Genomic DNA, 12,628 nt, shown 5'->3' with positions numbered 1-12,628 from the left:
AGTACGTATCCAGTGACAGCTTTTACCGGGCTTTCAATCCTGCTGTTATCAGCCAGCGCTACTGTCATTTTGTCATACTTACAATGGAATAAAATCATCGCCATTAAACTTGTGATGATCATATTGCAAAATTTCGCAGGTCGCTCATAATACTGGGGAAATTTGAATAATCTGTATAACATTTATCATCCGTGGAAGGATAATGGAATTCGCCATTCAAAAGTACGAAGAGATTTAGTGATGACCGCTGGAAAATCATTTCTTTCCGCATCAGGAACGATGATTTTTATGCGTGTTGAAAATGACCACAGAATAAATCTATCTAATGATCTTCTACAGGAGATCGGATGAAAAATCTATGGTTGTTTTATCATATGATGATAATCAGACTTGGAGAGATGAGGAATTATTTTAATGATGCCAATAAAAAGAGCGGAACACGTCGTAATGCAATGTTGAAATAGACTTGCAAGAAATTCGTACTGAAATATAAAAAAGTAGCTGATAAAAGAGGTACGAAGCAAGAACCGAAAAGAACGATGGAAACAGAAATCTATCAAGAGGACTGAGCAAACATTGAAGAGGGATGAGTTAGGGCGCAGTGGAATATAAGAGGAAAGGCAAATGAATGGGGGAATGCGTGGAAGGGTGTAAAAGGGACAAAAATTAGGGGAATAAGAAGACAAGTAAAAGAGCAATTATAGATTGCCGATAGTAGCAGATAAGGAAAAGGAGTAAATGCGAGAAGGGGCAAAATGAACAACTGGGAAAAGAGAAACGCAAAGTAATGGAGCCAGAGACAGTAAGGGGTAATTGGAGACACGAAATAAAAGAGGAAGTAAAGGGAGTGGCTGAGAAAGGGCGTTGGATTGGGGAAGACAGGAGAAGGGTCTCAACAGGTAAGGGTTAATGAGCAGTATTGAGGAATGGGTGACTGGGGTAAATGGATAAAGGTAAGACGAAGGGTAAATGGGGAAATAATAACGAATGGAAAGATGGTGAACATTTTTCAGAGAAAAATGGGGAAATCTTAATTTGAGAGAAGTGAAGTTCTCTGACGAAAGCAAAGTGATTCTGGCTGGAAAATCAAAACCAAAAAATTTTTTGAAAAGCAAAAACAAAAAGATCTAACATCATGACAATGTCAAGGAAATCGTAAAGGGGGAAGGGTGGGGGAGAGTAAGATTAGTCATGGGAAAACTGATCAAGTTTTCCTTTGAGAGGAAAATTAGATAATTCTTTTAATGGAATAAAACTGATTCCCTGAAAGGAGGCTATGATGGGCTCTTTGTGGGCAACATTGAAACGGCGTTAATGGATACCAAGAAATGAAGCAATTTTCTCAGGAGCATTTAGCAATTTTTTTTACGGAAACGCTGAGCAATTCCTAGGGAGCATAACTGAGTAAACCTTTCAAGTGAGGAACACTGAGCAATCTTTTTTCCTTGAAGAAAACACGGAATGTACCTTTGACACGAACACAGGGAAACTCTTCAGAAAAAGATAACACAGCAGTACAGGACATGAAGGCTAGACAGCGACAAGTACTGTAGAACAGAGAAATGGGAATGAAAGCAAGAGCAACAGTAACAGTATTTTAAAGAGGAAAGTAACAGAACGGAGGGTCGATAGGCGTAACAATAAAAGTAGATTAGAAAGTATGATCCCCTGATGCTGCTAGCATTCAGGGAGAGAGGAACCAGCCCGGCTATGGAGCAGATTTAGGAGAGGCCTGAGTTGCCGGAAGGCATGCCACTTCAGAATTACAAAGGGAGACTGTAAATTTAAACGAGCGAAGGTTCCCGCGGGCGATAAAAAGTACTGATGGCTCATTGGTGTATTCAGAGTGATAGTTTATGCATGAGGATGAAATGAGCTTCAGCTTGATGGAATGACCCCTATGAAGCGAGAAAATGACCCTGAGGGCACTAGAGTAAATAAGAGGAGTGGAAGACGAGATTGAGACCCTGGAAGTAGAAACTTATATTCTTCCTTATATTCTTCCTTATGCACGTTTTAGAACACATGCAATTTGTATATGAATTATTGTATGTATATGGATATATATATATATATATATATATATATATATATATATATATATATATATATATATATATATATATATATATATATATATATATATATAAAACAAAAAGGAAAACGTTGTTCCTCATTCTTTAAATTATTTTTAGCAATGGGAAGTGGGGGAGGAGAAGGGGGAAAATGGAGAGAGTGCAGGGAGAGAGGAGAGAGAGAGGAGAGAGAGAGAGAGAGAGAGAGAGAGAGAAGTGAGCACCTCCTACCTGTCAACCAGTCGAGATGTAGAGGGTCTTCCCACCCGGCTCCTCCAGCGCCTAGGTTTCCAGGATCCAGCCCTTCCCGTCCAGGACCAGAGTTCAGAGGACCAAACTCCAACATCCTGAGGCAATGCGCTACCTACCGCAAGCCCAGTCTGAAGGCCCAGCCTTCGTCAGACACTCCCTCCGATCAAGGAGGCCCCCCCAACACGTTCCCCTCCCACACAAAGGCTTTTCCACAGTTTGTTCGCCTCTTTGTTGGTTCACTACTTTGGAACGGAGGCCCATACGGGCTGAAGCGGTCAGCTCTGAAGGGAATTTCCTGCTGTAGTCGTGGACGGGGCTTCAAAGCAGCGCAGGAACGCCCTGAGTCTGGTGGCTCTTAGGGAACGAGTCCTCGATTTCATCTGTCGCTGGATGACAGTGTCCCGTTCACCCATCGAACATCTGTAGCACTCACCCGGTATCGCCACCGCAAAATATATGCATATACAAACGCTCTAATTTCCTGCTATGCCTCGACGCTCCCGCCCATCCTTGCAAAATTGCCGCGTTCCTTCTCCTGAGGAAACTCACGCCGCCGCGGCGATGACCCTCGGTGCACGAACGCCGGTTTCAGCTTCCGAAAGACACGCTCGAAAAGAACAGACGCCCTGAATGTGGAATGAGTCTCATGTCAATATGGTCCCTTTCCATTGTTTTCAGTGCGTCGAGGTGATGAAGACGTGCAGTCCACCGACTCACTCTACTCGCTGGCCTGGCCAGTCGAACACTGAACGAAGAAGAAGGCCCCACGTCGAGGAGGCACAGACACACCCGCCCCCTGCAAGCTCGAAAGGGGGGTTGCTGAAAAGGGGAAGCTTAGCCCCCTTTCCCCTCTTCTCTCCAGGCCCTATCTTCTCCCGCTCTCTATATTATCTGCTCTCTTTCTCTCTCTCTCTCTTTCTCTCCCTCCCTCTCTCTCTCTCTCCCTCTCTCCTTTTGCCTGCTACTACTGTTGGCCGGTGAAAAACAAGGGACACATACACACATGTGGCCATGAACGTGAGTGCAGAGAAAATAAACCCAAAATTCCGTAAAGAAACAAAGACAATAGGTAATAACTGTGTCTCGTCTCATGAACACTTCTAGTAAGGGTTAATGCGGCAAATGTTGTAATTACATTTACACGAAATAATCAGCAAAAATGAAAACAGTATTACAACTAATATATATATATACATATACATATGTATATATTATATACACCTGTAAAACCATCAATTATGTACGTATTAATGTTTGTTTGAATGTAGGTTTGCATAGGCCCAGATTATTATGGTTATTTTCTAAACTGATAATATTAATTCTCATTAATCAGTTGAAAACAAACCCGCTCTCTGTTAGTGAATACAAATAGATACGAGAAACCAACAGTATTACCTGTTAAACAAGAAAACAGGAAAACATTATTATTATTATTATTATTATTATTATTATTATTATTATTATTATTATTATTATTAGGCCTTCAATAACTTTTAGTATTTTTAGGATAAAGCCTCGTAACTGGTGAGACAAATAACGGCGAACGAAAAATCAGAAATTCTATCTATCGCTGTAACCCTCAACAAAAGCTCTCTCTCTCTCTCTCTCTCTCTCTCTCTCTCTCTCTCTCTCTCTCTCTCTCTCTCTCTCTCGGGTATCAAAAACATCGGAATAAATTGCGTTCCAATTTGTTGTCATTATACGTTAAATTGAGTTCATGTACACCTGAGGCCGTCATATCTCTCTTCCAAATAGTTTATTTTTTATGAATGCTTTAATGGTAAAAATATGAAGAATGCCAAAAAATATTAAAACCCCGGGTTAGTTTTTCCTAAGATTTTACATTTATTAGTAAAGCTATGAGTGCAGAATTATATAAAACGGTTTTGTAAATACAAATTGTCCTCCATTGTGTCACAATTTATGCCGCACTCAGTATACAGCGATAACGTTAATGCGTATATTAGCAAACGTCATCATTATTACGCTGAAGCCTATTGTTTCCTCTATGCTTATTATTATTATTATTATTATTATTATTATTATTATTATTATTATTATTATTATCTAATGACATTTTTTCATCAGTTATACTCTTGTCCCTTGACTATTTGACAAATATGGTTATTACATTCGCCCATCTATTTTAAACTCATTATTTATATCATTTCCATTAAACTCATTATTTGTATAATTTCTATTTCCATTCATTGTCATCTTAGCGCTGAATGACCCTGTGGGTCCCAGTGTTTGGCTTTATGCCTCAATCTCATATTCCATTCCATTCCATTGTCAAGGTCACGATGCAAAAGAAGTGGCAAAAGCCTTCAAAATTCTGGTAAGGATCTCCATTAAACGGAACTATTTCAGTCTATCAACTTTCAATATGTGGCATCGATGTCTCGCCTTATAACTTTCAAAATGACGGATTATGCAAATTGCAAGTTCTGATTCTCTGCATTTTCCGAGAGACCAGAAACATGAGGCGTTTTGGCAGAGCTAACAGTAATGAGCAAAAGCTCACAGTGTTTTAACCTAATCTACCATAAAAGTGACGTTGTTTCTGCCATTCAGGGATGCTTGCGCATGCGCCAAGTTGAGAAGAGCGTCACAGATTTGGCGAATATTTTAGAGGGGAAGCGTACAAATTGACCCGAAGTCTACGGTACTTAAACTGAAATTTTCAAATTGTTCTTTCATTTTGGAGTACTTCTTCTTCTTCTTCTTCTTCTTCTTATTATTATTATTATTATTATTATTATTATTATTATTATTATTATTATTATTATTTAAAACTGCAAATTCATAGGGAAAATTTACAGAGATCACGTTACAGTATTTCACCTTGTAGGAAAGCGTTTGTTGTCACTACTAACAAGCACAGTTAGGCTCCCAAAGTATGTCAGATCGAGCTGAAAAGCATATCTTATTATTATGATCCCTACTTCGTGGTAACACCAACATCTTATTCTTGTATTTTGGAGATAATCTTTAAAAGGCTTAACTGTCATGCAGATATAACGTACAGTTACTATCTTTATCATATAATATGAATTATTATTACCTGTATACATAGGTCAAGTAAATCACGGCCAATGGAAAAAGAAATAAAAGACAAAGATTGTGAAATTATGCAGTCAGCTCTGCTATTGCAAACATTGTAAGTATGTATGTATGTGCGTATGTGTGTGTGTATATATATATATATATATATATATATATATATATATATATATATATATATATATATATATATATATATATATATATATACAGGCTCTGAGGAGGAGCTCTTTCTAATTAAGTTGATTACAGTACCTTTTTCATCTTCTTGTTAATCATTTGTAAGTGGATATTGTCATGAACTTCCTTTTACTCATTCGCAAAGTAAAGTCATGCTATTCTTTTACCCAGCATATGAAGCAGCGAATGAAAAGCCTTTTGTCTTTGTAATTGTTTCCTCTCTCTCTCTCTCTCTCTCTCTCTCTCTCTCTCTCTCTCTCTCTCTCTCTCTCTCTCTCTCTCTCTCTCTCTCGTAACTGTAAGGAGTGTTTCTTTGTCTCCTGCTTTCCTGTTGTTTTTCGGACCCATTTTCGTTCTTCATAATAAACTGGATAATCACCTCTTCACTAAATCTAACTTGATACTTTCCCCAAGAAAATACCACCTGCAAAATTGACAATCAGATCTTCAAGTTAATCTACGTGGGTCATAAACACTGAAGCTACCCATAATATCGCCTAGTGGTGTCTTCCACTTGGCATGGGTAGCCTGCAGGCATACTTTTCCTTGATTTTCTTACTCCAGACTTCACTGACCCCGACTTCTATATGGTCGTGACCCCCTACTTTCATGCTGTGCAACAAGTAACTGAGCCCCCTGGCCACAGTCATGTACCTCACTTCTACTTTTAAAAGGGCGTGTGGGTGCAAAGGACACCAGTGAGGACTTAGCAGCAGCAATCTCAGTAAGTGCTACATAGCGTGTAAAGACTTCCTCATACGTGCTATTGGCAGCGTGGCATGAAAAGTAGTCATGTATCCTGAAGACACAGTAGCGTTGACTGCTCCAAAAGTAGTCATGTATCCTGGAGACACGGTAGTGCTGACTGCTCCCGCCTGATTTTCAAGTGGCCATCTCATGTGCTGCCTTGCCCTGAATTTCGTCTCCTGGACCTAACCTCACTATCCATTCTCTAGAGAGAATCCTCCGAAGCTGAAGTGTTCCAGAATTGTAGAGCTCCTCCGAATGCATCGTTCTGACTCATTTGTGGGCATACACCCATCAGTACTTGAGGTCATACAGATTAAAAGCATTCATAAGACGCCCAGCAGTTACCAGCTAAGGTAAATATGGTATTTTAGGAAGTTTACGTTAAACTATAGCCTCTTCTCTCGGCTTCGATGGCAGTGGAATCTCCTAAATATCTGGGCATTTTTTCAGGACTTTTCTGTTACTGCATTTAAAAATTCCCATACTATCTTTTGAGATTATAACTTATTATTGGTGCAGTTTTAAAATAACATCAAGAGAGAGTTGAGTAAAGTTTGAACCTGACGTAACCACGTGGCATGTTTATTCAGCCAGATGTCTGGATGTCAAAATAGGCTCAGTGTCAAGAAGGGATATCATTAGAATTATCGAGAAAACAAGAGCTCCCTTTTCTCACTGGACTGTTCGATTGCCTTTGCTTGGACTTGAAGTAATGTAATAAACTCAATGATATCTTTCTCCACAGTTCACCAAACACTAACAATCAGTGCTGCCACATGTAAGCTTCAACTTTTATATTCTATTTTTAGTTAATGCTTGGTCACCCTTATTTCTTCTAACTACTTTATCTATTTATTGGTATCCTTGGCATCCCATTATCTTTCGTTCTCTATTATGTCTCCCATTGACACTCTACAGATTCATGTTAATTCTGTCCCTCCTTTTTCCTTATTTTCTTGCATTTCCAAAGTTACTTTTCAACTATTTTTTTTTTTAAATGAAGGTACTACAGTTTCTCATCCACTGTTTTCTATTCGAGGAGGGTACTCTGGTCGTTCCTTTAGGATAACCCGAATTGGAGTTTTCGTAGCTCCTGCAGCCAAGGCCAAGTCTAAAAGTTTCATTATCGTGCCCTGCCAACGTAGTAAACAGTCCGCCCTGCTTCGTGTATAATATAATGTGCATTGAAAAATATTCGTCCAAATATACAAGCAGCAATGACGACTACCACCAATTATAGTCGATTTTTAATAACATAGAATGCATAATACTGCATTCAGTTGCTTTGTTAATTTTCAAGGCCGTTAATTACAATTTATGAAAAGCTCGAACAGTCCCCCCCCCCCGAAGCTACAAGTTGCCAGTGCACGATAATGAAGCCTTCATACTCGTTTTTCGAGGCTGTTATCATCTAGGCCTACCTTCAGTATGCGGCCGATTCTGAGTGCTTTGAACCTTAAAAATGTCTGATTCTATCATGCCGAATATATTAAACCCTAAGCCCATCAGAAGATTAATAAATAGGTTAGGTACTTTCGTCAGATAATTCCTTTCACTTGTGTCAGTAATTTTCAAGTGTTTATCAGCTTCGATAACGGTGTTAAAATTGTACAAATTTCCCTTATGGCTCTGTTAACTCCATTTCCTTTCTTTTATTTTTAATTTCGCTTAACGATTTCGCAATGCTAACCATCGTTTCTGTAACAGTCGATTTATATAATTCAGTAATGTTCCATTTCATTATTAAAATTATGTTCATTGCTGCTGTTGCTGCTGGAAAAAGATTTTACCAACATCGTTTTTATATCTTCAGTCTCTTTCATTCCTCTTTTGTGTTGTTGGTCTTCCCTCTCCTCCTAAAGATTTATGTAACTGTTTACGAAAGTTTCTGAACCAATTTTACTCCTCGTTTTCCCCCGTTCAGAAAACACTTTGAACTGTCTATTTCACGTGCTTATTTAGTTTTCAGCCTCTTTGAATTTTATCTATATTATTTATTCTGACTCACTGAAGTTCTCCATTTATTTCAGTGGTTACATCATAACATAACTAATCCTCTTGCGTAAGTAGCTTTTTGTCTCGCCTAGCAACACCTAGCAATGGCTGTTGTCGCTTAAGTCTCCAGCTGTATATGCACTTCTTTGGTACTAGCCGAGTTTATCTTTTCCTCTTTGTTTAGCTTACGTACTTGACCTTTGAAATGTTTCATCACTTAACCCTGTGCTGTTTCTTACCGTGTCGGTATTTTCTTATTTATTTTATTGTCTTTTTGCGACAGATTGGCTATTTTCATCTTTATTGAGTAATGCTTTGTTTCTGGTATGTTCAGCCCTATTTTCTAGAATCTAGATTATCATTTTTCGTACGCTTTAACCCTCATTTCTTTATTTCGTCCATCAATAGTCAACTCTTGCTTGCAATACCCACTTTTGCTTTACTAACAAACTCCTTGATATTCTCCTTTTCAAATCTGTAATATCACATATATTTAAATGACGGTTATTACTTGCATACTGCAGCATCAGAGTGATTTACGCGAGGGAGCTTTCACAAAGAAAGATTCTCAGTGGCGGTAGTAGCCTGGTGCAGTGTACAGCAGGATTAAGGATTGAGTGCGATGAAAAAAGAAGAAAAAAAAAACAATTCCCTGACTCGACGAGCAGTTCTCGTTCTCTGTATATTGAATCTAGGGGGACTTACGTATTCTGGGTTCAAGGATACTCGGTTATCATAAAAAGTGTGGTGTGACTCTTATTTAATATTGTTGTCAGTTACACGTTCTGGTTGGGAAAATATTGGTTTACGTGGAAAACTGGCGCCGTGTTTAGTTTCAGCTTCTTGGGGATGAATATAAAAACATGAACAAAAGACATAAACACGTACACACACAAAAAAGAAAAGGCGACTGGCGGGAACTATGCTGCGGTAGGTTACTAGTAGTCTTCAGTTTTACACACACACATATATATTATATATATATATATATATATATATATATATATATATATATATATATATATATATATATATATATATATATATACTTGAGAAATGGCAGTCCATCACATTCTGGAGACAGCCCCCTCATAAAGGAAACGTGTATGGTAAAAGACAGATCACAAATAGAAAGATTATTTCAGTAATAGCATTTCAAAAGAAAGAGAGGCTTACCCATAGCCCGAGGGCGTCCTTTCATGAATATTGGTGGAAACCTCATCTTGTTGTTGTTAATTCCAAAGGTGAGATCATATTGTCCTTGCTGGAGTGTTGCACTAATTTGTGTTGTCTTTTTTAGTTCACTTATGGGTCCACTTCACATCGTTCCTCTAAGTGGTATTCACAGCTGACTATCACTAAGCTCAGTCTTTCCACTTAAAAGCTATCACTTCAACTCTACACGAGTTTCTTTGCATGATGAAGGTCAGATTTTTTCCTATATACTTACAAGCAACCAACTCATTCGTAAATATCTAAAATATATCCTGTGATTTTACAAGAGAAGCATATTAACCAACAAGTAATTGTACTTCTGTGAAAGCAAATTACTTGTGCACAGCACAGAACATCACAAAGCAGAGTCGAAGTGGGTGAGGGTGTGTTGACAATGTGATTGCCATTGTGTAACTAAGATTACCTACGAAGAGATGGACCAAATACACTCTTCCAGCACCCCCTCCCCCCCCTCTGCCCCTCGCCTGACCTTCTCACACTTTTACACGGCTTCTTCGAAAGCCTCCGTCGCTCGCTAAGGTCGATTTAGTCTGCACGAAGCGCAGGCATTCCAACACTGCTTTCTTTTTTACTTGGCTTTAACTGAGCGAATCGTTTTCAAAAATAGAATGGCTCTATTACCGTGGCTTTCGAAATTCTATTTATGGACACTAAATATTTTGTATATATCTGACACGCACAGTATAACGCATGTACCTTGGACGATAAAAATACGTTAGCGCTTCTTTCGCAAGGTAAATGCTCACAAGATTGTGAATGTGTTGATATAAATGCGCTTATTCGCATACAAGCGCATTTACATGCGCAAAACCCTCGCATGATTGAAAAAAATAAAAACTAAATTGTAAGACTCTTTCTTCAAGTTTAGAAGGTGTACAAAATAAAAACTAAATTGTAAGACTCTTTCTTCAAGTTTAGAAGGTGTACCAATCCTTTGTCACTTTCCACGCGAAGGGTCACTGTTCGTGTAGAAAGCCTTCCAGAACCGGATTAGTCCTCTTTTCCCCTTGCGGCTCTTGGGGTCAAAATGCATTAAGTTTATCTATCTATCCATATGTATATATATACATACATATATATATATATATATATATATATATATATATATATATATATATATATATATATATATATTGTGTATGTGTAGATCAAGTGACACTGCATCATTTTTTTTTTTACTTGCCTGCAGCTGTCGGTTCTGAGTATTACTGTTATGGCAGCAAACCGTGTGTGGGGACCCAATATTTGACAGGCGAGTTATCAAACAGTGTGCCCCGGCGCGCAGCCATCGGAAAATGTGCATCATCTATCGACGGCTAATTGCAATCACTGAGAGTTTACTACCCTTTATTGAACGCGCGTTGATGCGGATGATGTACTTTGAATCTACTTTGGTGCGAGTACTGGGGAAGATTCCCCTTCCCGCGCTCCATGCGAAGTCGAGCCAGACAGGCGACTGCTGCGAAGCGTCAGGCATAGGCTACAAGTCGGCTAAGGAACGAATCATTAAATCTATCTATTCTGCTTATTCTTTCACACAGCACACAGTGATCAAGCAGGTGAGTCTTATTATACTCCTCTCTCTCTCTCTCTCTCTCTCTCTCTCTCTCTCTCTCTCTCTCTCTCTCTCTCTCCCTTCCTGGGCCTGCTGATAAGCGCAAAGATTTCTGACCAACATTCCCTGAGGTCACTTTCCCCTAATTCAGCTTTCCCTCGCCGTCCATCTTCTTGGCTTTTGAAGAAATCCAAAGAAAGTAGTCCTTTCTCTTCAGGCTGAAAAGAGGTATCATGTCCCTCTGATAATCAAAGGAGAAAAATAATTTGCAGCTGAGCAATTTAATAAAACTGTATGTGTGTGCGTTTATAAATTTATCAAAGAACGATCTCTATTAGATCTTTTTACCAAGCGTTTGTTGATTATTGTCATCTGGATAATGATGTTGATAATAGTGATAAGATCGTGTTAAAAGTCTTGCTCTTTTTGTCTAAATATTCTTGTGATATGACACTCGTAAGTAACTAGCTCCTTCATTGTCACAAACAGTCCAGGATTAAATTGTTACTTAAACAAGAAAATATGCAACAATCTGTGTAAAGACGAGAGAGAGAGAGAGAGAGAGAGAGAGAGAGAGAGAGAGAGGGTGTATGGGACTAGTAATATAAGCCATTCGTTCACAAGCCCCATCAGATTTGTGGATTATTTCCTTTGTAAATTTGAATATTATTGTAATTGATGATTTGATGTGATCAGTTCGTCTAATGAAGCGACTTCAATAATAATCTCGTGTGTTGCGACACCTAAGCTAGTTAGTTGACATATACATTTTTCATGGCGTGTACAGTGAATAAACTGATTTAAATTGATTACTGTCCTAAATTCTAACTCATGTTTCAGGTATCATCATGTACCTCGATGTATTCCACCGAGATAGTCTGTCTTCGTAATTGAGAAGAATACAACTGAATCATCAAGTATATAAAAAGCATAGTTTAATAACTAGCGTAGTTTATTACTCCTGCAGAGATACTAGGTACTAATAGATCAAAGCATGTGATGCAATAATAAATACTACGACGGCTGAGGGAAGTACATTTTCTATAGATAAGAAAGAAAAGGTCATAGTCATGAGCCATTTTCTCTTGTAAAAAAATCCTCTCTAAAGAAAATGGGGACCAAGTTAAGGTTAAATGAGAGACCGGGACAATTAGAAATCTAACGTTGTCCAAATACAAAGCTTAATTTCGTAATCATATGTCGGTGTCCAGATTTAAGACAATTTACTTTTACTGGTAAGTTGATTGACAGAATGAATTCCGCACATTGTAAAGATAGGGTTACCCAAAACAGAAATATCTGTTTGTATGTTTACTTGTTGCCTGATTGTCAACTGTAGGAAATTTAAACGTTATATGTTTCCTGTCAGTTGGTTTAAAGTGTTTTTGTTTATCGCATTTTAGCATCAAGTCCATTCTTGCCTTACAAATGTAATCACATTTTGCTTTCAAGTAAATATATTCGGACAGACTGGTCAATTTGGAATATAGCCGAAGGTTCCTATAATGACAAGGAATGTCAT

At 38.3% G+C, this 12,628-nt stretch overlaps 1 protein-coding gene across 2 annotated transcripts in view; it reads right to left on the bottom strand.

The window, feature by feature from the left end:
• Positions 1 to 9,655, bottom strand: part of LOC136832508 (uncharacterized) — an 82,305-nt gene extending 72,650 nt beyond the window's left edge. Inside the window, exon 1 of one of the 2 annotated variants that reach the window (XM_067093416.1) lies at positions 9,492 to 9,655. In XM_067093416.1, the coding sequence (XP_066949517.1) occupies positions 9,492 to 9,537 (46 nt within the window). In that variant the 5' untranslated portion in view covers positions 9,538 to 9,655. Of the gene's footprint in view, positions 1 to 2,306; positions 3,075 to 9,491 lie in introns of those variants that run through there. The other variant, XM_067093415.1, reaches the window with a different exon arrangement.
• Between the last annotated feature and the right edge of the window lie 2,973 nt (positions 9,656 to 12,628).

This window comes from Macrobrachium rosenbergii, chromosome 50, assembly GCF_040412425.1.
Source record: "Macrobrachium rosenbergii isolate ZJJX-2024 chromosome 50, ASM4041242v1, whole genome shotgun sequence".
NCBI lineage: Eukaryota > Metazoa > Arthropoda > Malacostraca > Decapoda > Palaemonidae > Macrobrachium > Macrobrachium rosenbergii.
Note: the sequence above shows the minus strand (reverse complement) of the source record. Positions and strands in the feature narration are given on the sequence as shown.